This window comes from Pseudomassariella vexata (assembly GCF_002105095.1).
Source record: "Pseudomassariella vexata strain CBS 129021 chromosome Unknown BCR38scaffold_7, whole genome shotgun sequence".
Lineage (NCBI taxonomy): Eukaryota > Fungi > Ascomycota > Sordariomycetes > Amphisphaeriales > Pseudomassariaceae > Pseudomassariella > Pseudomassariella vexata.
Window position 1 is genome coordinate 2,194,057 of NW_024467962.1, and position 26,107 is coordinate 2,220,163.

Consider the following 26,107-nt stretch of genomic DNA (forward strand, 5'->3'; position numbering starts at 1 on the left):
GGGTACCTGGCAATTCCGAGGCAATAGGGTTATAAACTCGAGGCCCTGAGGGTTTCTTTGTTTGACTTGTCGAGGGATCATTGGCTTTATGGGCTTCGTCTCTTATTGACGTTTGCCTCGTCGCTTCTCCCATCTCATTCGAAGCAGCGTTTGGGTATCGACCAAGCTTCTTGGTATACCCGGTCATGGCAGCCGTCCTCCTGACAGCGGCTCTGGCCGTCACCACCGCCGCAAGAAATCTGGTCAGCCGCAATACAACAAGCAGTTCAAGAGTGAACAGCACGACCTGCAACGGCGAGGAGTACGTCTACGAGGAGCTCGCGGGCTATGGGTTCGTCATCTCGGACGCGGTGGACAAGTTTGGTGACACCCTGGGCGGACTGGGGAGTGCCATTCATTTGGAAAAGGGAAGCTGGAGCAAGCTGTCAAATGGCAGCTACACGGGAACGCTTTGGACGATGCCGGATCGTGGGTGGTGAGTTTTATTTCTTGGGGAGTGGAGTACTACCGGCAGTTGGGGTTGGAGTTATGCTATGCACTGCAACTTGAGTTCGGACGAGATGCAAGGGGGTCTGAGCTATTCCTATCCATGATATAAGTGGATTGAGCATCTGATGTCGTGGGGGGAGGGGGGGTTTTTGGAAAGGCTTTGTAGAGAAACAACTGCGGTTTCGCAGCATCTTTGCTAACTATCGTATAGGAACACACAGGGGACTCTGAATTTCCAGCCCAGGGTTCACAAGTTTACCGTCGCCTTCCATCCGGCACCCAATGCAACGGTGGAAAACCATTCTCCTCCTAACTTGGCTTTGAGCTACCTGGATACTGTGAGATTCTCTGGCCCTGATGACACGCCTTGCACTGGTCTCGACGGTGACGTATCCGGGCATTTGTCTTACCCCGGCTTTCCCGATCTGCCGGTTGCTACTTACACGGGTGATGGATTTGGTGGCGAAGGTCCTGGTGGCAAGAGGATCGCCGTTGACCCCGAGGGATTAGCCGTTAATGAGGACGGTTCTTTCTGGGTCTCGGATGAATATGGCCCCTATGTGTGTAAGTGAAGGTCTCCTCTAGGTCGGTCCATATGAGAGGCTGTCACTCAGCAGTGCTCAAAACTAACCGAACAAAGACCTCTTCGACCAAACCGGCAAAATGCTAACCGCCATCCGACCCCCTGACGCCATCATTCCCACCAGAAACGGTACCGAATCCTTCTCGAGCGCCAGCCCCCCACAATACATCGACAACGGCAACGGTCCCCTTCCCGACCCCGAGGACCCAGACACAGGCCGTGACAACAACCACGGCTTCGAAGGCATATCCGTATCCGAGGACGGAAATAGCATCTGGGTTTTCCTCCAAGCCGCCACCGTCCAAGAAGGCGGTCTCGCGAAACAGACCCAACGCTGGACCCGTCTGCTGAAGTACGACATCTCCTCGCCCCTCAACCCCCTGTATGTGGCAGAATACGTGGTGCCGCTCCCGGCGTACAACGACCCCACCGCTAAGCCGTCCAAGAACCCCAAGATTGCCGCGCAGTCGGAGTTACATGCGCTTCCGAATGGGCAGTTCTTCGTGCTGGCCAGGGATAGTGATGCTGGTCGTGGAATGGATAATTCGCTATCGGTGTATCGCCAGATCGATGTGGTTGATATTAGTACGGCTACTGATATCAAAGCCGAGGGCGGGTTTGACTGCGAGACTTGTGCGGTTGCTAGCTTTCATGGTGTCCTGGATGAGGGGATTACGCCCGCTGTGTATTGTGGATTTTTGGATTTCAATGTGAATTCCCAGTTGGGGAGATTTGGGTTGCATAACGGAGGGGAGCAGGATGCTCAATTGCTGGCAAGTCACATGCTCTATTCTTGTTATCCTTGACATCCCAGGATGCTGACGAAAGTGCTAGAACGAGAAATGGGAGTCCATTACCGTGGTTCCTGTTGAGCCTAAACGCCCCGGTGATGATTACTTTGTCTTCAGTTTGAGTGACAATGACTTTATCACACAGAATGGGTTCACGAATGGTGGTCAATTTCAATATGCTGACGCAAGCGGGTTTAATCTTGACAGCCAGGCTTTGGTGTTCAAGGTCAAGATCCCAAGCTAGACGGCTTGGGAGATATGGACTATTTTGTACAGTTAGTTGTGTTCATAGTAGATACAGCCTCGCTACCAACGCCTATGCAGGATGGTCGAAGTCGCCGTTAAGAGCTGGAGGAAAAGCACGAAAGGAAATGTGAGCAGCAGCCAGTACTACTGGCAGGGCTGAAACCAAGAGACACTCAAACATGATAACGTCGAGCTTTACCCTGGTACTGTGAGTGTATTCGGCTTCGTTCTATGAACCGACCCAAGAGTGTTTCACAACATGCATAAAGGCAGCTATTCGGGAAAGAAACGCATATAGGCTTGCATCCACCTCACCAACTTTGAATGGTTCAACGACATATTGTCAAATTCTTCTCCGAGTCACCGTGGCATATTTACCTTCGGCTCAGAATTATTAAACCCACAAGCGACAACAATGCTGACCAAAAATTACGAACAATGGGTGCAGTAAGTAACAGGTAAGATCATGGCAGCGTAGACTGATAACCGTTATATGGCAACTCGGAAGCAGGTTTCAGGATGAGAGAAAGGGGCCGCCTCGCGGGTAAGTTTGCCCAAATCCCCCAATATCTCTTATCGCCGCCAACCGTCGGGAACTTTTTTCAACATTCCAACTCCACAGCGTATTCAAGCAAACCACCTTCGCACCACGCCCATACGTCGTCGCAAAGCTTTCCAACAGCCAGACGCGACAATGAAAATCACCTGTTAGCCTTTCGAAACCCCCAAACTCCCAGATTACAGCCCCATAATGGCGCCAACCAGCACACTGTCCTTCAAGGGCACCAACCCCGCGCCCAACTACCTAGTATCCATGAACAGCATCCAACAACTTCTAAACGCTAAATCCTCCTTTGCCGACCCGTCCCTCAGCAGCGCCGCCCCGAAACCGTCTTCCTCAAATATCCAAACCCCTAGCAAGTCCACCCCACTCGACCCCGGCGCGCAGGCGCAAACGCGGGCCCGCGCTCGAGCCGACGAAGAAAAGGACCTGGAGCAGTACGCCGGGCTGGACGCCAACATGGGACTAGGTATGGTGACGGGGAAGACGAGCGCGCAGGCGATTAAGGATAGGGATACTAAGATCTTGCGGGGGAGGCTGCTGGGAAAGGGGCGCAAGGTGGGCGATGGGGAGAGCGGGAAGAGGAGGAGGGAGGAGAGTAGTGATGAGGACGAGGGACGGAGTGGGATTGTGAGGGGGAAGACGGGGGCGAAGAGAAGGGTGATTATTCAGGCCGAGGACGGGGGACACCGCGAGGGACCCCGAGACGAGCCCGCGGCCGAGCCTGAGGCGGACAAGGCGGCGGCGGCGGATGTCGTGATGGAGGAAGCGCCAGAAGCTGACAAGCAGCCGAATACGGACATAGATGCGAATGGGGATGGAAGCACACAGGAAGACGCGCAGGAGGTGGAGACGAGGTCCAAGGATGGCGAAGCCACCCGACCTGACGAGGACGCGAAAGCCAAGAAGAAGCGCAAGAAGAAGAACAAAAAGAAGAAGTCGAAGACTGCGGTGGTGGAGGCCGAATGATTACCTTGGTGAAGAGGGATTCATTCATACACGGGGGCTTCATAAATCAAGCCTCCGCGGGTGCCATATATATATACTCATATATAATGATTGAGCACCAAACTGTACCCCGCCCTCGGAGGACCACGCAATGAGGTGAGCAACACCGTCACGGACGCTCATAGCCTCAGCGGCCGTGGTGCCATGGCTTCCCTTGCTCAGAGCATAAAGTGGGAAGAGCGGTAACACAAAAATCAAACTACATCTTGGGAAGCCCATGTGACTGGCCATCTTTCTTGGCGGTGGGCTCGCATGCTTCTCGGTACGCTACTTTCTATATACGAGAGGAATATCGAGTGCCAGAAAGGAGCGAGACGCTTCTATTCCATTGGTGCAGACCACATTCAAACGACCTGCTGTCTAGTGTCGCGCTTTTATTGATCTAACGTACAATAATATTCTCACATGGCTCACATTACTAAGTATCTCCAATGTCTCTCCAACAATCCAGCATGGCCTTCCGTGCCCACACACTGTACTCAAGAATAGTTGCTCAACTCTCTCTTCACAGAGATGAAGCGGCATCTGTTATGACCACACATTCTTGTAGCATTAAGACTTGCTAGACGAGAAGATATAATAACCTACTCCTTATCAAGTGTAACTCAAATCGACCATGTTTCCCCCTCAACAGATTTTTGGTATTGGTAAATGGCAACAGATGGCTCCCTCCCAAGATAATATGCGACGCGAAAAACGCTATGATGCTATGATCATGATCAGCATTTCATTCTGTCGTGAAGATGGCCGTAAAATCCATGTGGCAGCAACTGCTGGAAGATCCGTGACCTCCACTTCGTGAACGCGCCTCTATACAAAAAGCAAACAGCCTCCATTAGGGATATAGTAATTTATGTGACCACGTGACAAAAGGGTGTGGAAGAAGTTGAAGGGGCCGAGCAATCAAGGTATACGCAACGTATCGAACTTATTGAATGCGTTTGCGTTTCCTGTCATCGTCTCCCCGGGGGTCGTCCTCGTCAGGTTGCTCTGCCGTGTCGGTTGGATTGAGTATGTGAGCCATGCTACCCCTCCTGGTAGGCGGTCCCGAACTGTCTTTGATAGAAAGGTTCTTGTTCTCGCGGCCAGCCGAGCTCCACGACCAGCTGTTGAAGCTATCCATGCCATTAATGCCATTCGAGAAGGGCGGGGGTGGTGGCGTCGAAGGGCGCGAATGGGACTGCTGCGACGCACTCTGGAGGGAATACGTGGACAGGGATTCATGGAGACGTTGATCGTCCTGGGGCACCCGACTGGGCGAAGAAGGCCACTGGGACGAAGGTGGCCCAGAGCCGGCAAACGGCGAGGGGGCCGGCTGCCATCCGTGGGCCCGAATGTCAGCCGAAGTATGTCGTCGGGCCAAGCTCCCTGGTGGCGGCTCAACATTGGCGAGCGGGTGAGGGGGTCCGGCAGGAGGCGGTGGTGCCTGAGTCCGGAGGGGGGAAGATGATTGGACGGTGTTCCCCCCAATCGAGCCATAGGATCGACGTGCGTTGATGGAGAGGTTAGAGGGAACCGGTGGTCGGTAGAAGTTGCCGCCTCTGGATTGGGGCACATTCAACCTCCGTTGATCATCCTGGCCTAGCTGCCGCGGCGACACCGGGGGGTTGTCGAGATTGGCAAAATACTGGCGGCTGCCCGAGAGAGGGGGCTCATGCGGCTCGTCCATGGAGCGGAAGAGGTCAGACTGCCTTTGTATCTCCCCTTGTAATGCCAGAACTGCAGGTGCATTGGTTATAGTCGCACTTGTGCAAGGGGATGCAACTTACCGTCTCGGTGGATTTGATCATTGGGATTCGGCACGAGCGACAGAACCGTCCTCGATAGCTCCTGGTTGAAATGAAGTAGACGTGTGACCGTGTCCATCATGGCTTGCTGTTTAATGTACATGTAATGCGCGTTCTCCTCGCTCCGTTGTAGCCTGGCATTGACCTCGTACAAATTATGCTCAATGCTGGCAAGCCTGGGATCTGAGCCGTCGGGCATAGGGGGCATTGGCTCGGCGGGGGTGCCAGGTTGAGACGGCGTTGGCTTTTGGCTGTTGTAGGGCTCTCGATGAACGAGCGCATGACGAGAAGCCCGCCGCTTGATCTCGCGCAGCCCAACCAAGTCGCCTCTTTTGAAGTTGCCGTTGCCGTGTTTGAACTCCCACAGCGCAGTCTCGGGGTTTCCGGTATGGAAAACATCGCTCACTGCATATGACGCCCGGTTAATCCCGTTGCCCATATTCGGACCGACCGGCACTGGGACATACCTTTATGAAACCCGTACATGTTCAATTGGCGGACGAAAGACGAAATGTTCGTATGCTTGAAATATTGCCTGAGCCTAGAGTTTTAGCATGCAGATTCTTTTCTGACTCAGGTCCCAACTCGACGTACGCAAGAACTTTTGAGAAATCATGCGACGGTGACATGACGAAGCTCTCCGCCGAACTTGACCAACTGATTAGATGCTGTATGTTTGGGTCCTCTAGCATACTACCAAGGACAATGCCGTCAGCGACATGCACCAATTGCCACTTCCCAGGTAGACGTGGACATACTTGTAGAGCTTGTGGATAAAGGCCGTCTGGACGATCTTGGGCTGATGGACGGCGGCAGCCGCGACGGCCGGGGCTGGCATGGACGTCGAGTTGGAGTGGTCATTGGAATTGTTCTGTCGCTGGACAGCATCGTGGTTTTCGCCCTGGGGGCTGCTGTTGCTCGAGGTCGCGTGAGGAGCGTAGTTGGGCGACGTGATCTCCATGGGCTCGCCAGCTGGAGAGGGCGCCGACATCTTGATGGTGGGCGTTGGCGTCGACGTGATGATGGGAACGGTGCGTGCGCCCATGATATCGTCTTGGTGGTTCCGCACTGGATCTCTCCGCGCACTTTCAATCGCGGTGGCCATGTGCTCTGCGACGAGACGATGCAAATTAGCGAAACGTCGCGATTTTGTCAGTCAGTTGCGGCAGCAGCAGTAGCAGCAGCAGCAGCAGCAGACAGACAAAAGGGACTAGAACTAGTGGTAGACAGAGCTGCCTGTCGGGAAGCCCTGTGTTAAATTTCTAGAAGGTGAGGAAAATGGGTGTGGGGGGGGCGACGGACCGCATCGTTTCTGCTCGGCGATTGGGCTTGTTCAGGGGAAGCTCGTTGATTTTAATCAAGATAGCCGTTGTTGGCCTTTGTTCGCGATGATGCTACTCCCTGCTGGCTCCCGAACACCCTGGTATGGGTCCACTCGTCCGAATCGTAACGGCAGTCAGGCAGTCACTCGTCAGCCTCGCGCAGGCAGGTAGAGGATTGGTAAAGCTGCAGCTTGCGCTTCTCCTCGGCAACTCGTCTTCTCGCGGGGGCCAGCAATGTTGGCGATGTACAAAGGAAGGAGTAGGCACTACGCAAATTGGGCAGTGGGCGCAAAGACGAATTGAAGAGGAACACACAGTCAGGTGCGTCTGCGTCTGCGTCTAAGCTTGCCCAGGTGTGCTCAAGTGCTGGTCCTTGGATGATTAACCTCCCGTGCTGCTCATACAAGAGGAGTACAGTACGTACTCGGTACAAAATGGAAGGTGGGCTTGGCGACCTCGGGAGCCACTGAGCCCAGACCCAAGCAAAAACGCCCGAGGCGCTATGTGTCCTGGGGGTATCGCCAAGCTCAGTGATTGGATCAAGGGGAGGGGCGATCCGGGCGTTTCGATAGGGAAGGTTGAGAGGGGATCTGCTTCATTGAGAACTCCAATTTGGGCCAGCATCACAATTATTGATTGGAATCAACTTGCACGTTTGGACCCCGAACAGCAGTTTCGTGGATGATTGTAGCTGAATTAAGGCGCGGCGCGGTGCGGTGCGGTGCGGTGCGGTGCAACATGTCAGATGTGTATTCTATTGTATTGTACTTTGTACAGCTTGACAGGTCTCTGGTTTTGAGACGTCAAGGGAATCTCAATTTGGTCAGTGAAAACACTTAGTTAGTGAGCAGTGAAAACTGGCGGGCCCACGGGCCACAGGCCTGGCTTGACTGGTGACGAGATGGATGTCAGCACCAAACCACCGGCTGCTTGATGAACCCTGGAAAGCTAAACAGGCTCGGGTTGGTTCCGAATTTGGGCGTTCTGTGGACCGGACAACTGAGAGTTTGATCGGTAGCTTCAAGGAGTGCATTGCATGGTGCGGCATCGACAGGACCCCACGACCACGACCAACTGCCAACCCACTTGGACTGCTGGACAGTAGTACTTTGGTCCCGGCTGAAACGCAACTGCTATTTTGGAGGTGCATTGCAGGTTCTGTCTGTCGCAAACCTTGCTGTGACTTCTTTGTCCCTTCTAGACTACGAAGACCAGGGGAGCAGCATACTAAGAATCGATGAAGGCAGGCAGGTGATTCGGAAGAGGTCACAGGAAGGTTTCTTCCCACATCCCCTAGTCCGTCCGTCTTCCCATCAGCCTGTCAGTCGGTCGGCCATCGTTGTTTGTCGTGGGTCCACCGGAAGACTCCTAGTGCCGCCACCCACTCCATTCCTCTTGTACGGGTTGAAGCTGTCTTCGTTTGTCTTACCAGGGGAGGGGTCTGGCAATTTGCAACCTGGACCTCATTGGACTTGGATGCTGGAATATCAAGACTGAGGAATGTGCGGCCCCCTTCCGTTGTCAAGGCCAGATTCTGCCGTCTCCCCTCCAGGCTGCTAGACACGGCCATACCCCACTACTAACTCACACACACTCGCACATACTCCTCGACACATACTCCTCGACACATACTCGACACATACTATAGAACCCTTCTATTCCAATTCCCCGACTCTGAACCCTAGCCTTAAGCCAAAGCCTAACTATCCCTAACCGCCTAATTACCAACCCTAAACTGTGTCTTGAAGACAGAGAAACAAAAGAACGCGTCTATTACACAGTATGTAGGGTATAATCGTAAGCGAAAGAATTGCCCTTGTCGAGTGTGGAGTACGGGATATTACCTAGTTGGGGATGAGCCGCATATAGTTTCTTGCGCACGGCCAAATCCGAGTCCCTTGGCACCAAGCACTGGGCCGTACGTTTCTTCCACACCATCTAGAAGGCACCACCGACACTGGGTTACCATGGACTTGCAGCTGTAGTCTCACCCGCGAATTGCAAATGATGACACTTCCGGTGACGACTCACCTGAAGCATCGCGTTGCCGTCGACGTTGTGGAATAGTTAACGACACAGAATGCCGCTGCTAATTGCTCAGCATTGGGATACCCGTGGACTGCAAACACACGCATGTGCAAGTAAGAAAATTCCAAATTAGTGTCCACTATAAAGTACTTGTCAAGCCTAAAAACGGCGATTTGACCCATACTGTCGGCTTGATGAGCATCGTGCTCTCCATTTTGGAAATAAGAATAGCCGTATTTCCCCGGGTGGTATTCAAGGCCCAGGTAACTAGATTAATCCACAAAGGGCACCGACCTGGGCACTTTTCATTCGTACCGCGATTCAAGTGTCACATCAAAGTATTTCGAGCTGGTTATGCGAGAATTTTCCCAACATCAACACGATCAACCAAGCTGAGCCTGGAGGTGTCTGATTGTCATCGATATATCCACACCTGCTGTTAAGGGTACCTACATCTGGCATGCATCGGTTCATAATGAATCGGGATCTTTGACACCAACCCCTCATCATAGCTTTCAGCTGCGAATACTCTGTGTTTGGACGAACTGGCGTTGGTCACGTTCAAGTATACTTACTTGCCTCTCATGTCCGCGTTGCTGCCAAACGCACCCCTGATTTGTTCGTAGATCTCAATTGCACTGACAGTTCCAAGATAATATTGGCCTCTAGTAAATTGCCCAGGAACAATTGGAAGTCTCATGGTTCCCACTCAAAGTCCCTGAGTCTCGCCTTCATCAACAACCTTCACTAGGCTTCCATAAACAATTAGAAGACTGCACTTGTACATATAGCGAGCCTACTTACTTCGAATCATCCCGTCCGACGGGTCGCATACGTGCTGACAAGGTCACGGCTGCGCCGCATCTTTATTATTTCTGACGGATTGGCTCGTGTAAGTAGGTATATCAGACCTTTATTCCAGCAGGGAGCCGGCTACATCTCCCAAATCACATCCTCAGCGGATCGCACAACGTCAGCTCCTGCTGCAGCAAGGCCCAGATGGGCATGCCAAACACGCTTCTACAAAATCTGATTGGCGGCGCTCTTCCAGCTGTCTGGCGTCATCCTCGGAACCATGACCGCCCGGCAACTATCAAGGCCAATCTCGAGGTCTTGATCACAGGATACCATTTAGCGCAGTGAGGCTAGAACCCCCACTGTAGTCGTTCACCGATCTTGGACCCCAACCAGCTCCATTGTGAAGCAAGTTGATTCTTTGAGTTAGATTGAGGCAACCTTCCAAACATATTTCCGGCAATAAACATTTTGTCCTGACAGCACTGCATGGCATGTGGATACTTAAGACTGACCTGATATCCTCGGTATTTATTCCGTTGGGTATCGTTTCGAAATTGCTTTCCGACTGGCCTGATCTTCAACGCTATCCCAATCCCTCCCACACATCAATTCGACAACGGGGTCTGTGTGCATGCCTCAGGTCTATCAGATCGCAGCCGGCGCAGCGCTCAGTCGCTGTCAAGCGGTCTGTCTTTTGGTTGGCAGGCGTGGCAGTTCCTGTGCCCGAGCCTTTAGAGTTCGCCCCGGCTTCTGCCCTACGCAGTAGATGGGAGTCCCAAGCACACATGGACGCTACGGTGGTCCAAGGCCGCGTCGTACATGGTACAAGGTACTGCTGGGGGAGGTTTCATTCCCCCATGTTTGAAGTGTGCTTCTTCCGAGTTTCTAGAAAGGCCTCATCAGACCGATCCGAGTGCGAGGTGCAGCCTTCACTCGACACAAGGTGCATCGACCGGCCCGTGACTGTAGCTGTCCGTTGCTCAAGGACTTCTAGGGTTCGTAGCTTCGTTCGTGTAAGTAGGTAGGCAGGTGTGTCATTGGTAATTCTGCCGGCTTAGCCCTGGCTCAACTCATGCCACAAGCGCTACTTGATGAATAGTCGTCACTGTTAGTTGATGTCAAGCACACAGGCACACGAGAGTTGTCTGCTCAAAGTAAACGCATGCGCTTGCTCAATCGAGAGTTTTGCTAACTCTTCAAATCGTCCCCCGAGATATCATAAATCTAAACTGTGTTTCCACCTTCAACTCTTACCCACTAGAAGTCGTAACCTCGGCGAGCCCATCCACCTCCCATCCAGGGACAATAGTCAATCCATTCAAGGCATCCAACCGATCGTACAGCAGAACCAGCCGTTGCAGCCGAGAAGCATGACCGGAAACACAACCGAAACAAAACGCCAAACGATTCACGCTCCCCATGCCGGCCCCCCTTAAGAACCTTAATAGTCATTGCTTTCACCCACCCTCCGCTCCGCAGCCTCGCGGATTTTCTCCCCCAGAAGGTTCCTGCCGTATCGCTCGGCCACCTTGCCGGCCGCCTCCAACATTCTCCCCGAGCGGTCGCGCATGAGCTCCACCAGTTCCAGGGCCCGCATGCCGCGGTCCTCGCCCTCGCGGCATTCAACCGCCAGGTACTGTAATAGCGTCTTGTCGATCTCAAGCTCAAGGCGAGAGAGCGCGACACGCTCTGAAGCTGTGCTGTTCGTCGCCTCTATCAGATCTTGCAGTTGCGCAGCTGCGATGCCCTTGAGGAGATATTGCTGTTCTAGCTTGCGTGTCTCGGACTCGTCGTCTTCAGGCCCTGGCATGCCGTCTTCATTGTCTTCGCTGGTTACTGCTTTGGCTTTAGGTGGTTCCGAGGACAGCGGGACGGAAAAATCGAACTCGGAGAGAAGCGGCCGTGGGAAGTACGGATACTGGTCGCCGCCCTTGAGAATGATGCAGTGGAATTTGTTGTCCGCTACGGCGATCGGAAAGTAGGACTCGTGCTTTCGTCCTGATGCTAGGCGGGGAAGTAGCGTGGTGTCGAGCAGAGGCACCCAGGAAGCTCTCGATGGTTGGCGCCAGTGCAGGAGCGTCAATAACGTGCCTGTTGAATCGTAAATACAGGGGTCCTATTTATGCTCGTTAGCCAATTGCTAATCACTCATCACTATTTGCGGGTCTCTTAAACTTACCCCCATATCCGAGAAGAAGACACTTTTTACCGTGGCACCTTCTGGAAGAGCTACAGTATCCTCGTTTTGGCAGATCTCATCCCGCTTGACGTTCTCGATGGTATACAGAAGTCTGGTGTTGCCATCCGCGCCTATAGGTCCGTTGCCCATCGTCAAGACGTAGTCTCTCCAGCTGGCGCAGGTGACCATGGGTGTGCTCTTCGGGCGGTAAACTCTGTAAGGGATACCGAAGAGAGTATAAACCCTCGCGTAGTTAGCTGTGGTAGTGAGAGTGACGAACGAGTCACTAAGAGACATTGCAAGAACAGCTTCACCCTCCGGCAATTGCGTTCGCCACTCTGCACGGTTCGTCCATGTCTCGTGGGGTCGGTAGAAGACTATGGCGGGTGTGTCATCCTTGGGTGGGCATGAGAAGAGCGTCCCGTTTTCCGTCAAGCAGGCCTTGTCATATAAGAATGTGTCGGTAAAGTGGAAGTCTCTGTGGAACTCGTGATCATAAAATTCGACGGTGACGGTGTTGTGGCCATCTTGGTCTACTGTCCAGACGAATCCAATCATGTTCAAACAGAGATATTTCCTGTTGCCGCGCCATGGAGTCGAGCCCGGTTGGAAAGCCTCATGATACTGAGGATCGAGATGTTGCCGCTTGCTTGCGGCGTTACCCGAAATATCGTCGCCAGCATGAGGCCGCTTGCCATTGGCATTCAAAACGTATCCGGCGCCATCATCGTCGACAACGAAGTCGTCATCTTCAGCCACTGGACCGTCTAGCAGCGAGTCGAAGCTATCAACAGAGCCTTCTCTTTGCGCCCGGGTAACGCCCGGCTTGACGCCATTGACATCTGGTCTCCTAATGTTGTTGGTTACCTCCAGGAGTGGATCATGTATGAAGGGCGCAGGTTGCTTTCCCAGTTTTAACAGTGGAGAGAACTGCTCTGGAACGAAGTCTGGATGAATGTAGACCTCGCCATCCGAGTTGGTGAAGGATGCCAGGTTTTCCGTTGGATGCCACGAAATTTGCATGACATTCGCGTAATCCAACCTCGCAATCACCGACTGCGTCTTCGTTTCCCAGAGGAGAATCTTCTTGTCCTTGCCCGCAGATGCCAGCATTGCCCCGTTCGGTGACCAGGCCAAAGCCGTTACATCCCCACTGTGACCTTTGGAGAAAGTTCGTTGCTTCTCCCAATCATTCTTGGAGACAACCTGTATATCTCGTGTCGGAGTAGGTACAGCGAAAGCCCTACCGTCAGGGTGCCAGGCTATCATGGAGCTGATGTCGGATTCTATGTCCAACGCGCCAATGATACCGTCGATCTTGCGGATCAGTTCTGGTTGATCTGATAGTAGAGAGTATACATATAGAACCCCATCAGTGCACGCGAGCGTCACTGTGTTTCCCTTGGTATCGAAGGCCAGGTGTTTTGTCGGCTTGCCGTGCTCGTTCAAGTGGCGAATCTGCGTGTTGTCGTCGATGCGAACCAACTTAACGGTGAGCTCGTCGCTGGCAATGGCACACCACTTCGAATCTGGGGAGAGGGCGACATCGCGAATCGGGAGGGGACATCGCCATAAGAATCTATCGAAGCTAGCATTCGGAACCGAGTACAAGCTGACAGTGCCATCTTCGGATCCCACGACGAAGAAGTCGTCTGTGGCGTCCACACTGATATTTTGTTCTTGGCAATCATCAATATTTATCGGTTCGTCGTTGGAGCCAATCTTGTAGAGTCTGATGGTGTTATTTGACCCCACGGTGACCAATTTCAACCCGTTGGGTGTATATGCGCAGTGCGTCGAGCCCTGGGTGTGAGCTGGTCTTGCTCGAGGGCGAGGTGGTGCTGTTGAGGCCATATTGAAGAGCCACACAATGTCTGATCGTTTTCGAGGAACCTCAAATGACGACGAAGCTGGGAATCAAACTACCATGTGAAGTTGTTGACTTTACTCGGAGTATCAAAGAGCGCCACTCAAAGATTCATAGCGAGGAAACGCGTTGAACCGTGTCGCCAATTAAGGGACGCGTTTCTGGCGCTGAATTGACAGGGATCTCCACTTCCACGGATTTTAGGAGGAAGAGGCCCGAACAGTGGAGCTCGCTACCCTGGGGCCTCATCAACAACGTCAAACTTCCTCATTGGGCGAGGCACCATAGGATAAGGTTGTGTGAATACGATATCAAGAACTTGGATGCCTGCGTCTGCTCAATAAGTATTCGGATCCATATTGAGACGTAAAATACCACTTTCATATTTGATTTATTCCCATCTTCAATGCAACATCGCTCAAGATTCAACATTTTACAGATTACCAATCCATCAAGATGCGCAAGGGAACTACTGCGGATCACTTCTTCGAGACAGAGTACGAACACCCAAGATATCCGCAAGGTAATGATGCAAGCTGACCGTATGTGATAGTGCGAATGCAGCCAGGCGTCAGAGGCAAGCTGCAAAGGCTGGCAATCAGAATGGCAACCCCATCACGTTGAAGACCAAGCCACTCGCTGCTATACTCGACCCCAACTCAACGTCTTCTCTGCTCGTGGCAGAATCCTCCGGCTCAGTTCGGAGGGTGAACATTGAGGTATTTTTTACGTCAGCTCCGTGAGAGTCGCTGAGTTATTAAGCCTATCTCGTACAGACTGGAGAGGCCAAGACGGTGTATCGAGGCCCCTCTGCGCCAGTAACTTGCGTGGCAGTTGGCGGTCCTGGCATGCAGACGATATTTGCAGGATCTTGGGACAAAGACATATGGACCTGGGATGTTTCCTCAAAAGCGCCCGGGCGCAAGTTCAGTGGCCACTCCGATTTTGTCAAGGCCATCGTCTACACCAAGCTCGGCGGAAAAGACATCCTCATTAGTGGTGGTGCGGATAAAAAGATAATGGTCTGGGACATAGCCACTGGTTCTCGCCTCCATGTGCTTCAAGATCAGACAGTATCCATGATGGCCGTGCAACACCTCGTCGTTGACCCCGTTCAGCCTGGGGCCGACGAAATCATCCTAGTCAGCGCAAGCAGTGATCCGCATATCCGGCGGTGGCGCATTCGTCTTGACTCTGTCGAGCAAGTTACAGAGACGTCGCCAGAAGAGCCAGGAGTGGCACGTCATGCGATTTTGGAGCACGAGACCACAGTGTACCGGCTCATGTTCGATGTAGAAGGTGACGAACTTGATCTCTGGACAGCTAGTGGTGACGGGACAGCCAAGTGCTTGTCGCGGGTCAAGGCTTTTGCCGTGGATGAAAGGATTGATCATGGTGACCATGTCCGAGCTGTGGCACTCACCGATCAATGGGCCATCACTGCTGGAAGAGATGAAGACATCAAGATCTGGGATCGCGCGTCTGGAGAGCTATACTGCACCCTCGAGGGACACTATGACGAAGTCACTGATCTGGTCATAATGAAGGGCTCTACAGGTGCCGACAACTTGCTTGTATCGGTGTCACTCGATGGAACTGTCAGAAGCTGGCCACTGAAGAAAAGCGATCTTGACATAATTGTTCAAGAACAATTAGAAAAGGCTAAGGGTGTTGAAAAGGAGATATCAGGGGTAGATGCTCAGGGTTTGGTGACGGCCGAAGAAGAAGCAGAGCTTGCTGCGTTAATGGACGAAGTTTAGTTCGTGCTCCTTGACGCGATCGAGCTTATCAAGTCCAACATCCAAATGCAGTCCTCCGCGTGCTCCCCCTGCAACCATCGATGAGATCATGGGGATCCACATGAGGTCATCCCGTCCGCATGGCCAGCAATTTCCTTTCTGCGATATAGTCCCTAATAATCGTGTCTTTGGTGCCATGACACCGTTTTCCGTCACAAGCAGAAAAACGTTAGTCGGTGCTACAGGGGCTACCTTGCTGGAAGTATATTTCTTTTCTGCTTGTGATGGCAAATAATGCCGTGGCATTAGAGCTTGCCATAACCCAAACTGTCCCCAAGGCGACAAGGGCTGGACGGACCTATTACATTAATCCCACGTACGATGCAGGCGCATCGTGTACCCCACGGGCGGATTGCATGTGTTTTGAAGATTGAAACGTGGTTCCTGTGGACAATCTGCTGCTTCCCATATTACATGCAGGAAAATTGAGTCGTACGTACATGTTTCAACTTCAATTAGGCTCATCTTGTGAACAGACCATACGAGCAAGTAATGGTAGCCTCCTTCGTCGTCTGGATTTCTTCCACGCAGAGAAAGTGTCGAGCAGCAGATTTAGTCACTCTTGGCATGCTGGCTGGCTTGTAGCAAATCACTTATCTCAGGGTTTGTCCTCATCGCTGACTTTACTAGTATCGGACGAGGCTGACTATTAGGGGCTCGCTCGCAAATCGGTGCGTTTTTGGAATGAGTACAGATGTTCAAGTGGAGGATGATCTGAAAGCATAATTTGGTTCTCTTGAAAGCAGTTCTGAGACCATGACAAGGTGCCTTCGCGTTATACGGGCTCCTCAGGTTGGATTTCTTTACATCTTTAGCAAGTCTCGTCCCCATATCTGATAGATAGATGTAAGGTACCTCACTTCGTGCAACACGCCCAGGGGTACGATCCCTGCACACATCTTTAGCATCCTTCGGCGATCCCGCACCCTTACAATGCCTACCTTTTAGTTCTTGGCTTAGTACTTCGTGCTTGGTATGAAAATTAGACAAAACTTTAGCATAAATAAGCCGCAACATTTCAGCTCGAAAGCATTGCCGGCTTCGAAGTTTGGTTCGCTATGGGCAAGAGTCTTTACTGCAGAGCAACTAAGTCTAAACAGGCTTTGCTCTGGACGCAACTACAAGGTGGTACTACTGAATTATCAGATGCGTTCTAAGATTTAGAGTAGCATCAAATGGTCTAATAAAGGCTACAGATTTCACTGACAGCTTGAAGCCTCCGACACTCTATTCTGGGAAGCTCTTTTTGCCCCTTCTGCGGCATTGACTGACCACCTTTTTGCATGCACCCCCATTTTGCAGAGAATTTCTACGCCTCAACAACAGGACGTCTCTCCATTTACCTCGCAGTTGCTCCCTAGCTACGTACAGAATGGCTGATCCAGTGGAGAATAGTCCGGACGATTTTGAGCAGCAAATCGAACACGCTAAAGAGCTTGTCCGTCAGGGCTCTTCCTAGGCCGCAGCAGCTCATCGGTACGGTATTAAGGGGACTACACTGTCCTACCGCATTCGTCACGGTAATTCGTATCGCGACGCGACCTCCAGGCGACAAATGTTAACTCCAGAGCAAGAGGAGATTATCGTGAACTGGATCCTATACGAAGAACTGTGCGGACGGGCTCCTAGTAAGCGTTATGTAGCCGTCTTTGCTACTGAAATCGCAAGATACAGGCCTCTGTCGTCGTAAAGGATAAGATAAAAGCGGAATAATAGAATCTCGAACGTAAAGATAAACTAACTAACTGAAAACCGAAGGTGAAGATAATAATTAAGGATAAAAATAGATAAAGAAAAAAAGATGAAGACGAAATGAAGATCCGCTTCCTGCTCCATCTCTGTGCTTCTTAAAGAAGAGAAAATAAACTTCCTCCCCGCTCCGTAACCTATTTTCCTAATGTGTGACGGGCTCACTGCGAAACTATACAGCTCAACATGGCCAAATACTGTTAATTATCTAACTGAGGAGGAAAGTAAAATAAGTGAGTTTTCCGAGAACACAAACTATGTTTTTATATGCCCTCGATGGTTCCTTTGTTGGATCCGGACGCAAGGTTCTTGCAGCTCCGGATCCCATTTCAGGCACAGCCTGTCACACCTGGGCTGTTCGGATCGCTGATAAGTTAACGAATACTTTATTCGGGTCTGGCTCGACGGGCTGGCGTATATCTGGAGCGTATTTATCGAGTTCTTCATATAGTTGCTCGTTTTCGATACGTAATTTGGCATTCTCGGCGGCCTGGAGTGTAAGGGCCTTGCCCGCCTTGCCTACTAGGGTACGAATCTTACGAGATACCCCGCCCTCGGCTTTCTCTATCGACTGTAGTTGGCTAGATAGTTACTGCGCTTTCTGAGGAGTAAAAGAAACTAAACGTGGTGATATATGAGGCGGAGGATCTGGTGTATGAGGCTCCGGAGGATCACAAGATACGTCGACTAGTCCTTCGGAGCCTAGGGGCCATATACCAGTCTTCCGCCAGCCAGATTTAATATTTTCCGTAGTAAAAGCTCTCTCCGAGGCACGTAGATATGCTTCTAGCATACGTTGCTTGTAAATTGGGGCTGTAGCCTCGTAGGAAGCGTAAGCCCTGAGCTCTTGGCGGTAGTAGGTCTTCAAAGGTGAGAACGGCCCGACATCGCACGGCTGGAGATCGTCACTGCAGTGTGAGGGTAAATACAGCACGGCGACTCTATTCGAGTAGGCTTTCCACATAAATTCGGCATGAATATGTGTCTGGTAGCCGTCGAGGATAAGGAGTCGCCATTCGGTACCCCTAGGCTTCGTCTCGGGGAGAAAAACCTGATCTAACCACCTATTTGCGATAACTTTATTACTCCAGCCCTTACTCATCGCGGTGTATTCCCACCTAGGGATATTTTAGTCTGGGAACCACTGTGCTTGGACTCTCTTGCCGGAAAATACGCAGACAGGTGTACCCCGTTGGGTATGCGAAATGTACTCTAACCAGGAGCACCACGACGAAGCGTCCGACTTTGATACGCGTACCCAGCGTGAATTAGACGTCCCAATAACCGTACCATGCCCAGATTCCCCCTCTTGGACACCTGTCTCATCCATATTATACTCGTTGTCGGGTTTGATACGATACTTCGTACGTAAGCGTTCGAGGAGGGTGTAGAAGTCTCGGATCTTGTTCGAATCGGACGCTCTAACTCGACTAGCATCTACGACGCGCCCAATTTTGGTACGTATCTGTGGATGGCGGCTAACGAAGTGATCCACCCAGTGTTGGCCGAGTGTATTGTTATCCCCTTGAGCAAGGAGGATTTCGGCAGCGAAGTCAGCCACATAACGCTTGCTAGGAGCCCGTCCACACACTTCTTCGTTAGGACCCAGTTCACGATAACCTCCTCTTGCTCTGGAGTCAACTTTTGTTGCCTGGAGGCGGCGTCGCGATGCGAATTACCGTGACGAATACGGTAGGACAGTGTAGTCCCCTTGATACCGTACCGATGAGCTGCTGCGGCCTAGGAAGAGCCCTGACGGACAAGCTCTTTAGCGCGTTCGATTCGCTGCTGCGGCCTAGGAAGAGCCCTGACGGACAAGCTCTTTAGCGCGTTCGATTCGCTGCTCAAAATCGTCCAGACTATTCTCCACTGGATTAGCCATTTTGTACGTAGATAGGGAGCAATTGCGAGGTAAATTGGGAGACGTCGTGTTGTTGAGGCGTAGAAATTCTCTGCAAAATGGGGGTGCATGCAAAAAGGTGGTCAATGCGGTTAGAAATGTCAGTGTTACTGGCATTTGGTCCCACTAACTACTATATACAGCACTTTGTGGCTCTGTAATCGCCAGCGCTGTGACAATTATCCCCCCGTCCATAAGGCTCGACCCCGAGACTTCAATAGACGACGGTGTTAGCACTACTTGAACTCTGAACCTCACGGACCCCCTCCGGGCTATCTGAGCTTACGGCAACATCCCTCCACGGGAATCTCCCTTTACTAGTGCAGGGATATGGTATCAGTTATTAAGACCCCTAAGCGCAAAGCGCACATAGCAGACTAGCGGTCACATGTGTATATCCCGCACTTGTCATCATACTTTAGGAGGTAGTTGCCGCTGTCGCCACGGCCACAATCTGCTAGGCTATACCTCGGCGTGCCTGCTTGTCGATCATCTCGCATATGGCTGCACAACTACGATTCGAACCCTCTTGTCTACGACCCAGGGCCGACACCCGTACACCGTTAACAGTGACATAATTGTCACAAGGGGAGGACCAAGCCCCTAGGCCAATAGACCAGTAGACCTAAAAATGTCACTCACATTTTGTCAGTGACACTGATATCTGGTCCCACTAACTACTATATACAGCACTATGTGGCTCTGTAATCGCCAGCGCTGTGACACTTGCACTCTAGGCCGCCGAGAATACTAAATTACGTATCGAAAACGAGTAACTATATAAAGAACTCGATAAACACGCTCTAGATATACGCTAGCCCGTCGAGCCTGACCCGAATAAAGTGTTCGTTAACTTATTAGCGATCTAAACAGCCTAGGATAAGCGAAATAAGCGAATACGGCCTATCTTACCGGATAAGTAGTTAAAAATTGATACTTTTCTCGAAGAAAGGGTCCCTCCTAAAAAGAGGGCTCAAAAGAATATGTCTAAGTCTTCGGACGCTTGAATTAAAAATAATAATATTAAATACGCCGTAGGTGTTAACCCTCGGTACCTCTACAAGTACTCCCTTAAGGGGCTATAGATGATATAGCGGGCCCTTAAGCCGCGTCGGGCGGTTATACAGGTAAACTTGTAGCCAAATGACTACTAAACCTCCTGTCCCTCCCTAAGTCTGTGCTACAACCCCTGCCTGAACTACCGATAAGTGTGGTAATGTGGCACTTAAATTCGTCCTCAGGGGTGGGATGCTGCTGATGTGCAGAAGATGCTCGACTATTTTTTTGTCGCGACAAGTCGTAGTATCTGCTAATTGGGGTTCTCGTCGAGCGTATACATCTCAACCATACGCTCAAGTGGATAGACCGTAACGTGGTCAGACGCTCGCAAGAATCGCGGCGAGAGGGCGTGCTGCGCGCCTTCTATCGTGAGGGGACGGGTTCGCCGACGAGCGTTATCGGAAAGGCGAGGTCCGATAAGGGGTCGGATTAACGATTCGAATTCTGGACCGGCTGTCGAGTTATATTCCGCCGACGTAGTGCTTGACGGTCGACTGGCTAGGATGCTCGTAATCCTAAACTGCACCAATCTCCCTATTATCGCTAGGTAGGCGAAGTCAACAAGGTGGGCAGCGCGCCGTAAGGGTTGACTAAACCCCCTTGTGTGTCAGCTGCGGGATTCGAACCCGCGACTCGTCACCGACCCAAGTGGGCGAGGCTCAAATCGGGACTTATCTACCAGCGAAGTGACCAACTACACCAGCCGACCGCTTGAATTAAGTGTGTTCTGTGTGTAGTAAATACGGACGAAGTATTTAGGTTGATTTAGTTAGACCCAGCAAAATAGGGGTGTATGCAAAAAGGTGGTCAATGCGGTTAGACCCCTTCCCCCGGCCCCCACGCGGGTTGAAAGTTCCATATTTGGGGGGTTCGAGGCTGGTTTCGATGCACTGATTGACCAGAGTGAGCTGCCTTGTTTTCTTGGACTGTGCACATATTGCACGAGTCCCGGAAACGTGGTAGGACGGTATCCAGTCGACACGCCTTGTGCTACCTCGCACGTCGTCGAGAATCCACAAACAGGATCCTGTCTCATGGAGGTTGGGGGAGTGTACCCAGCGTGCCAAATCGTGTTGCAGCTCAATATTCCGACGTGAAAACTGCCCCAAGCGGAAGGACAGAATACACGTGCCTGGTCCCTATTAAAGCACACGTGGCAGATCCAAATGATTCATCACCATCGTTGTTCCCCAATGACTAATAAGGCAGACGCAGAACCGGCTTGTGCTGTTTGGTGTGCATACCAAAGACATAGAGCCTATTGGGATATTTGAATGAGACATTTGCCGTCGAAAGGTCCACTCATTTGCCGCGAATTAACTGCAGGTACGAGCAGGTACGAGAGGATAAGGTTTCTACTGCAGCGTCGTTGATTGCCCTAGCCTAGGAGAGTATTTGACGTCGGCTACATTTAGTTGCATGGGTCGCCGCAAACCGGCAGCTTCGCCTGTCGGCGTCCAACCGCAGGGAGCCTAACATTGGCGCAGGTGCAGCTGATCATAGTCCACAAGCTACATTTCTGCTGAATCCCCTTTTCGTTTGCATTAACCCTGTCGTGGCTTCACGCTGTCCTTTCCCAACAGCAGACCTGGTCCACTGGTCCAGTCCAGTCCAGCCCGGGTAGGAAACAGACATCGACCTTGAAAATCTCCCATCTTGCCGTGTCCAACATGAAATGGTCCACCACTGCTTCATTTTATGCCGCTATCCATGCCGCTATAATCTTCGGGGGAAAACACGAAGCAAGTTCCTGCAGCTGTCCAAGTCTGTCGCGTGCCGTCAGGTATGAATAGGCAAGTGCAAGTGCAAGTGCGAACCACTCCTCTCATGGCCACCTCGCACTTTCCTAACCTACCATCAGCCATCAGATTTGCCCAGTTCGCTTATCTCATAAAACCATTCGGAATGTCGTCACTTTCGTCACGTTGATTTACCTCCCGTCTTACTCAACGTTACGCCACCCCCCCTCCCTCCGGCCTGTGTCTTCTGAGTTCTTCACCAGTACGCCTCAACAACCACTGGCCATATACCCCTAAATTTCATAGGTCTCTGGTCCCCGTTTGTTCAACGTCACTGGCCTGTCTTCGTCGGCTTCATTCCTTCTGATTCCAATTCTTCCATTGCACATATTTTATCAGCATCATTGGTGTTGGTCACCGTACTGTATGCAACCAAGTCCCAACTGCCCAACAAGTTGTCACATTCCAATGACGATGAGGTAGCTATCGTGGCACTGGTCTGCACGTTAAGCTACCCCGGCCCAATTCCTTTAACGCGGTTAGCCGCTGGGACAAGCTCCTCCCAGAACCGCGCTCGCATTCTCCGGGAACAGAAAATATGGAAGACAATATGGAAAGGACATCGGTGCACCACGGCAGTTTAATTGCCTTCGAGGGCGCCTCAGAAACTGTTTCAACTCAGCTGCGATTACTGCCAAGTTCCTCCAAGATATTGGTTCTTCCTGCACTGCAATACTTCATGAAGGCAGAGGATACAGCATTGCCCTTCGATGCTGCGTCTTATATCCTCAAAGTACACGAAGCCTGCCTTGCTCGAGTCGACATGGCTCGATCATTCCTGCGCGAGTCCTCGCCAGATAACAAAAGACTGGTTTTCATGAACGGGGGCACGGCGAGTGCGGTGCTGAAATGCATCACTGCGATTAGTCAACGCGAAGCACACGGCGACACGGCAAGCGCGGAAGGTATCTTCAAAGACCTTGTTCGAAACGGTGTTGCCGGGCTGAAGAGACGAACCGAGGACTCGTCATTATCTGCTTCGACTCACTCGGCAGACAATGGAGAGTCAAATAACGAGGGGCTTGATAGTCTTCCTAACGATCCAGGGTCTAAGGCAATGAGAGCGGCGGACGCCTTGGACCGAGAAACGGCAGCTCTGCAACCAAACAACGACATTGATCTGACAACAGCAAGTCGTTGTCGAAGCATGAGTGTTCCAATGCGTCGTATCGTCGACGACTTTGAAGACGCCGCCCCTTTCTACGTTTTTGGAGGTCCATCGGATCATGAGTCGAGAAGCGCCCCCTGGAGACTCGACGTGCACGGCCATGGTAATGGAGACGTCGAAATGGCACCGCCCAGCTATGTGGAGGAAGCCAACATGAAATCTCCGTCTGCGTCTGCTCTTGGCATGCCTAGTCCAAGCGCTGTTTCTGCGTTTGATTCGATGCCGAACACGCCTGCTGTCATGTACGGCGAGGCATGTCTCGTGGATGTGCTGTCGTCCCAAAGTCCCCCGACTCGGGCATCTCGGTCACACAAGAAAGTCAAGTCAGTGGATAGAATCTACGCCAGTGCTATCCATAACCAGGATATCTCTCTTTGCACCTTCTACCAGCCTATGACCCCGAGCTCTCCGGGCCAGACTCATACATCCGCCATCATGATGTCACCCCCAGAAGCCCCAGAAAGGCAGATCCTCCGATCCGAGTTTTGCAGTGAGAATACGCGAGCTACCTTGGCCAAGCCTAGCAAAGCTATGATCCGCCGGGTTCCGCCCTCCCCTTTGGATTTCAGCAGAAACGTGCCGTTCCGATCTCTACGCCCATCTACCTACATCGACAAGGGCACCAGTCCGAAGACGGAATACGTGGACAAGGCGACTTGGGTCGGAAGTCGTCATGTTGACCGAGGAGCAGATGCAGAAGACACTCAGTCATCTAAGGCAGATTATTGCGAGCTGTATACTGATGCCGTGTTTGAAGCCGTCTTACCTATGGTCGAGGACTTGCTAATACATTTCAAGGATGAGGTCCGTGATATGCTGCTGGAATCTGTCATTGGGTCCTTCAAGAATGGCTCTTATCAAGTTTCCATGAACCCTTTACCGCCCGCATGTCATGAAAATGCAGACGTGCCCGGAACATCAATATCTGGAGGGTCCGCTTCGTTTCTTGAGCAACTGCATGTGATTGAGATGCAGACACGGCTAGGCCCAGCGCATCAAGCGGGTGACGATGAATACGACCCTTTCAATGCCTTTCTCTATGAATGTTTAAACCCTGCGGCGTCTCTCAAATCTCCACAAAGTTGGCCAGTGAAACGGACCCCGACCGAGCCTACTACGGCTGTGGTATCTCCCGCACCTCCAACACCAGCTCAGACGCCGCCTCCAATGACTATTACCGACAGGAATTTCCACGACTTTTCAACGAGCAATTGCCGGACAGCTGTGTGTATACAAAACTCACTGCGGTCTATCCTCAGCTTGTATTTTCCGCCAAATGAAACTGGATATCGGCAATGCTCGTTTCCTCAGCTGCCCGAGCTTAGCAATCTCTGGAAACCAGTATTTCGCGACGCGGAACCTAATAGCCCGAAGAAAGAAAAGCGAAAGGTCGACTTGATCCTCGCCATCGGTGCACAAAAAGGGGTCAACAGAGAGTTCTTGTCCAGCATCAGTGGTTCGCTTGAGAAGCTGGGAACCAAGCCCAATGGGGTGACGAGGAGTGGGAGACTTGATCTGAGGTACGAGCTTCCGATATCCCTACATCAGGGGCACTTGTACTAATTGCCTTTCTCAGATATCTTATCGCCAACGCCATGCAAGCCTTCACGGCTCAGCCATTGACGAATCAGACCCAGGACAATCCATTTTCCAACACTTTGCTCTTGGCGACTCTCATCATCCCACATTTGGAAACTTATATGGCAGCTCATTCGGATACGCGATTTCTCCTACTGGAATACCCCCCGCAACATTTGGCCACCGTCCTTGCAATGCAGCGACTTGTCGGTGTTGACCTTTTGAAAGTTGCGGGAATTTTGAGTGCTGAATCCCCTGATTCAAAGTTGTCTTCCCGATCCCCCATGCTGGCTGCTTACAACGGTAGTCACTCGAACGCCAATTCAGTTTCCAGGGCGTCTGTCCCGAGCTCAAGGACCGCCGCTACTCTACTTGCTCCCACGGGAGCGAAGTCATTGGAGGCTCCATCATTCGCAAAGGCCAACTTCCTCATCACGTCGTCCGCAAGCGATTCGGAAATTTACACCCTGATTTCCACCATCTGGAAGATGCTCATCGATATCTCCCAATTCTACATACCAGAAGGCGCACAACGCCCATCGACATCGTATCGGACCTCGTCGCGCGATTCCGAGGAGAAGTCACCAGACCAAGACCCGCTCATCAGCCCGGCATCTGAATACGCCCCGCTAGTCAGCGCTGCCGTAATGATGGGCTTCCATACGCCTCCTGTTTCGCCCTCTCAGACGTTGGCGGCTATGGAAAAGGACATGCCTCCACCACCACCACCGTCAGCAGAAACACCCGTGAAGCTGCTTTCGTCCAAGGCGTCAATCTCGGAAACAATTAAGAGCTTCAAGACGGCCAAGTCGTTAAAACACCAGAAACCAAAGATCCAGCAAATGCTAGGCGAGAAAGCCGATTTAGACTCGGACAAGGATCTACTTCTGTCAGAAACAGGACCCTCGTACTTCGATATTTCTGACGACGAGAACGGCCAGTTTGCAGCCGACGAACGCAAATACACCCCCCTATACCTCAAGAACTCCGCTGTCAGGAAGGGAAATAGCCGCAAGGCTCTAATGTGGCTTGGCCTGACTTGATAACCCTCTTACTACTTCTACTTATCCCGTCTATGTTCTTTAAAAACTGCCGTACTGTCTTGAATTTGGATCATACCCCCACTGTACCATGCTGTTTTGGAGCTTTGGCTGAGCATACCGGGTCACTCGATCTCGACCTCGTCCTATTCAATCACGTGCAACCCCTATTATTCCGACCAACACTTTGCATATACCAGGCCACACACACTCGATGCGAACCGGCAGAACCTAGAGCTCAGGCTATGACGGCGATAGAATATCACAGACATAGACCTAAAATATTTTCATTCCCACGGTGTTCTTTTGGCGTGTTATTGTTGCCTCGCAATGGGTGGATGAACTCTTTCGACCC

The 26,107-nt window shown here is 51.7% G+C and overlaps 7 protein-coding genes and 1 non-coding gene across 8 annotated transcripts; 5 read left to right on the forward strand and 3 right to left on the reverse strand.

Annotated features, from left to right (window-relative positions):
* Nucleotides 1-185: 185 nt before the first annotated feature.
* BCR38DRAFT_458099 (esterase-like activity of phytase-domain-containing protein) lies at nt 186-2,107 on the forward strand (the record flags this gene model as incomplete). The annotated part of the gene is made up of 4 exons (XM_040862118.1): nt 186-475; nt 701-1,053; nt 1,130-1,845; nt 1,907-2,107. 4 exons carry the CDS (start codon nt 186-188, stop codon nt 2,105-2,107), a joined length of 1,560 nt encoding a protein of 519 aa, XP_040715826.1.
* Nucleotides 2,108-2,860: 753 nt separating this feature from the next.
* On the forward strand, nt 2,861-3,640 carry BCR38DRAFT_485570 (uncharacterized protein; the record flags this gene model as incomplete). Its single annotated transcript, XM_040863905.1, has 1 exon — nt 2,861-3,640. One exon carries the CDS (start codon nt 2,861-2,863, stop codon nt 3,638-3,640), a length of 780 nt encoding a protein of 259 aa, XP_040715827.1.
* A 967-nt stretch (nt 3,641-4,607) lies between these two features.
* Nucleotides 4,608-6,571, reverse strand: BCR38DRAFT_342581 (HSF-type DNA-binding-domain-containing protein; the record flags this gene model as incomplete). Its single annotated transcript, XM_040855958.1, has 5 exons — nt 4,608-5,398; nt 5,449-5,871; nt 5,934-6,001; nt 6,061-6,159; nt 6,225-6,571. 5 exons carry the CDS (start codon nt 6,569-6,571, stop codon nt 4,608-4,610), a joined length of 1,728 nt encoding a protein of 575 aa, XP_040715828.1.
* Nucleotides 6,572-9,977: 3,406 nt separating this feature from the next.
* On the forward strand, nt 9,978-10,847 carry BCR38DRAFT_214291 (uncharacterized protein). Its single transcript, XM_040854183.1, has one exon. The coding sequence runs from the start codon at nt 10,106-10,108 to the stop codon at nt 10,637-10,639; it is 534 nt and encodes a 177-aa protein (XP_040715829.1). The 5' UTR covers nt 9,978-10,105; the 3' UTR covers nt 10,640-10,847.
* A 208-nt stretch (nt 10,848-11,055) lies between these two features.
* BCR38DRAFT_409784 (WD40-repeat-containing domain protein) lies at nt 11,056-13,647 on the reverse strand (the record flags this gene model as incomplete). Its single annotated transcript, XM_040858402.1, has 2 exons — nt 11,056-11,730; nt 11,794-13,647. The coding sequence occupies 2 exons, from the start codon at nt 13,645-13,647 to the stop codon at nt 11,056-11,058; spliced, it is 2,529 nt and encodes an 842-aa protein (XP_040715830.1).
* A 585-nt stretch (nt 13,648-14,232) lies between these two features.
* On the forward strand, nt 14,233-15,420 carry BCR38DRAFT_342895 (WD40-repeat-containing domain protein; the record flags this gene model as incomplete). The annotated part of the gene is made up of 2 exons (XM_040855975.1): nt 14,233-14,379; nt 14,437-15,420. Coding segments are annotated over 2 exons (1,131 nt in total), but the record flags the coding sequence as incomplete, so codon positions are not given.
* Nucleotides 15,421-20,772: 5,352 nt separating this feature from the next.
* On the reverse strand, nt 20,773-20,875 carry BCR38DRAFT_t184. The gene has a single exon. It is a non-coding gene; the product is annotated as a tRNA-Thr (tRNA).
* A 1,629-nt stretch (nt 20,876-22,504) lies between these two features.
* BCR38DRAFT_409786 (uncharacterized protein) lies at nt 22,505-25,755 on the forward strand (the record flags this gene model as incomplete). The annotated part of the gene is made up of 2 exons (XM_040858403.1): nt 22,505-24,654; nt 24,711-25,755. The coding sequence occupies 2 exons, from the start codon at nt 22,505-22,507 to the stop codon at nt 25,753-25,755; spliced, it is 3,195 nt and encodes a 1,064-aa protein (XP_040715832.1).
* Nucleotides 25,756-26,107: the final 352 nt, after the last annotated feature.